General features: G+C 41.0%; 1 gene segment (V, D, J or C); it reads left to right on the top strand.

Annotated features, from left to right (window-relative positions):
* Window positions 1–1,139: 1,139 nt before the first annotated feature.
* LOC130882868 (immunoglobulin heavy variable 3-48-like) lies at window positions 1,140–1,669 on the top strand. The segment is given in 2 exon segments: window positions 1,140–1,185; window positions 1,287–1,669. Coding segments are annotated over 2 exon segments (429 nt in total).
* Window positions 1,670–2,775: the final 1,106 nt, after the last annotated feature.

Consider the following 2,775-nt stretch of genomic DNA (forward strand, 5'->3'; position numbering starts at 1 on the left):
ACAATATATTGAAGATTGGGAAGGACAGTTTCTGCCTTATAGAAAATCCAGATTGTGTGTTTGAGACTCTGTGTATGTGGTTTTCTGACTTCTGTTTTGGGCTCGGAACTGGAATGGAAGTCAAGAAAGGAAAAGACATTTTAAGTGAGTGACAAGAGGGAAGGAAATGACACAGGGTAAGACAGAGGTTTTAAATGAAAGGTTGGGTGTAGTGAGAGAAAGGGGATGAGTGAGTAGAAAGCATGAGAATTCAGGAAAATAAAAACAGACTCTTCTGACAATACCAAACGGTTGCCAAAGTTCTGTGTTTTGTTATAAAAATTTATTAGGTGCCCCATTATGCTGATATAAATATGTAGAAACAAAAACTGACATAAAACAACATGAAGACAGCCATGTGTTGCCCGGTATCAAGTTGGGAAAAAGAAAGGCACAGTGGGAAGTAGAAAGTGATCATCGGGAAAATTTCAGGATGCAAAAGATTAAGTGCTGCAAATATAAAGATATCTCCATAGCAATCACTGATAGGAAGAAAGACAACCACAAGGAATGTCTCATTTTCAAACTTCCTGGGGTCTTAAGATAGCATTTCTCAGAACTGAGGCAAAACCAAACAAAAAAAGTCTCAAGTGTTCCTGTCACAGAGAAGGAGTTTCATTTAGAGGCAGGTGTCACCCTACCCAAATTCCACCTCAGGAAGAAGCCATGTCCAGCAGAGACAAAGGAACAGACAGAGATAATATCTAGAACCACAGAAGTGTGGAGCTTTTCAATATCACATTGATCCTAAAGGGAAATGACAATGTGGAAACACAACATTTTCTATGCATATGGTGAAAAGGGAACTAAGTACAGTGTAGAGAAGCCCTAAGAAGGAAAATGTGTATACAAAACTATGTTAATGTTTCAATTTTTGTAACTGTCATCAGTGTGTAGGATGACTTATATCTGTGCTGAGTACTGTGTTCTGCCCAGGTCCAACTACAGAGCCTGCTATAGCAGGAAGATATGCAAATAAGTCTTCTTTGTGCACATAAAAACTAGGCCTGCCCTGACTCTGCAGTTCTGGCAGAGGAGACCAGCTGTGGATTCGCAAATCCTCCCAGTCAGTGTTTAGCGCTGAACACACGTCACTCAGCATGGACTTAGGGCTTATACTGATTTTCTCTGTCCTTATTTTAAAAGGTAGTTCAAAAATATGAGATGCTGTGTATTGTGTGGACATGAGAAAGAGAAAAAAATGTCTTTTGTGTGAGTTTTCTAACCAGAATTCTTTGTGTTTACAGGTGTTCAGTGTGAGGTGCAGTTGCTGGAGTCTGGGGGAGGCTTAGTGCAGCCTGGGAAGTTCCTGAAACTCTCCTGTGCAGCCTCTGGATTCACCTTCAGTGATTATTACATGCACTGGGTCCGCCAGGCTCCAGGGAAAGGACTGGAGTGGGTCGCATACATTAGTAGTAGTAGTAGCAACATCTACTATGCGGACGCTGTGAAGGGCCGGTTCACAATCTCCAGAGACAACGCCAAGAACACTCTGTACCTGGAAATGAGCAGTCTGAGGTCTGAAGACACAGCCATGTATTATTGTGCAAGAGACACAGTGAGTGAATGCTACTGTGAGCTCAAACAAAAACACCTCTGTGGGGAACATGGGACCAGCAGAGGGCACTGAGAGCACTTAGAGATCTGAGTCACAGAAGAGCCTGCTCAGAGAAGTATGAGGGACTGGACTTCTCTGTCGCTGCACTGCTTCTCCATATCACACTTAGGGATTTTCTCTACAGGTATAGTGTGTAGTAATCCTTGAATGTCCAAATGTTTATTCCAATTTCCTTTTTCTGTTGGTTTATGTGTGTTTATTTATTACAGTGTTTCTCCTTGTTTTCATTTAACTCTTTTTGTCTACCTGTCTCTCTCAATGTCTCATTCTCTCTCTCTCTCTCTCTCTCTCTCTCTCTCTCTCTCTGTCTCTCTCTCTGTCTCTCTCTCTGTCTCTCTCCTCTCAAGCTTTCTAACTACTCTCCGTGTGTATGCATGTGTTTGTGTACTGACATATGATGATCAACAGCCTCTGTTTTCCTCTTTTCTCTGTGTGGCAGACACTGTTACTCATATGTGCAGTCTGCTCTCATTTTTACCTTTTCGTTCAGGTGTGTGAGTTGAACATGAGTAGTGAGATTCCAGTACATGCTGTGGTTCAACTACACAGTAGTCTTGAAAAGGTCATGGAGTCCAGACTCAGAATAGGAGTCACCAGCTGAGGGTGAAATTTCCCTCTAATTCTCCTTGTCCTATTCCTTCTGTTTTCTTTGTTTGGTTAATACCCTAACATTCTTGAGATCCATCATGCTCAGTAAATTGATCCTTTACAGAATGAGTTATAAGTGCTGGGCATCAAGAAAGAAGAGTTTATGGTTCCTGGTGTATATTTTAGTATTGCATAAATATAGTCTTCAAAAATATTTTCTGCAGAATAATGTTATGTTTTAAAAGATTGATCTAGCCTTGTAGCTCTGTGGTAGAGTGCTTTATGGTCATGTGGAATGTCTGAAGTTTAAGAACCAAACACTCCTAAAAATAGAAATTGAGCACTTAGACAAATATCATTTCTCACTTTCAGAGACTTAAATTAGCCACTTTCGTGTCTGGAAAAGGAATGGAAGTCCCCAGAATAGGAAATGCAGTTGTAAAGTTGTGGAGAAGGAACAAGTCTACAGGAGGTTATCTCTTAACTTCCATAGCAAGCAGTTCATCCACAGTCTGCAACTTCCATGACAC

This window comes from Chionomys nivalis, chromosome 10, assembly GCF_950005125.1.
Source record: "Chionomys nivalis chromosome 10, mChiNiv1.1, whole genome shotgun sequence".
NCBI classification, from domain to species: domain Eukaryota; kingdom Metazoa; phylum Chordata; class Mammalia; order Rodentia; family Cricetidae; genus Chionomys; species Chionomys nivalis.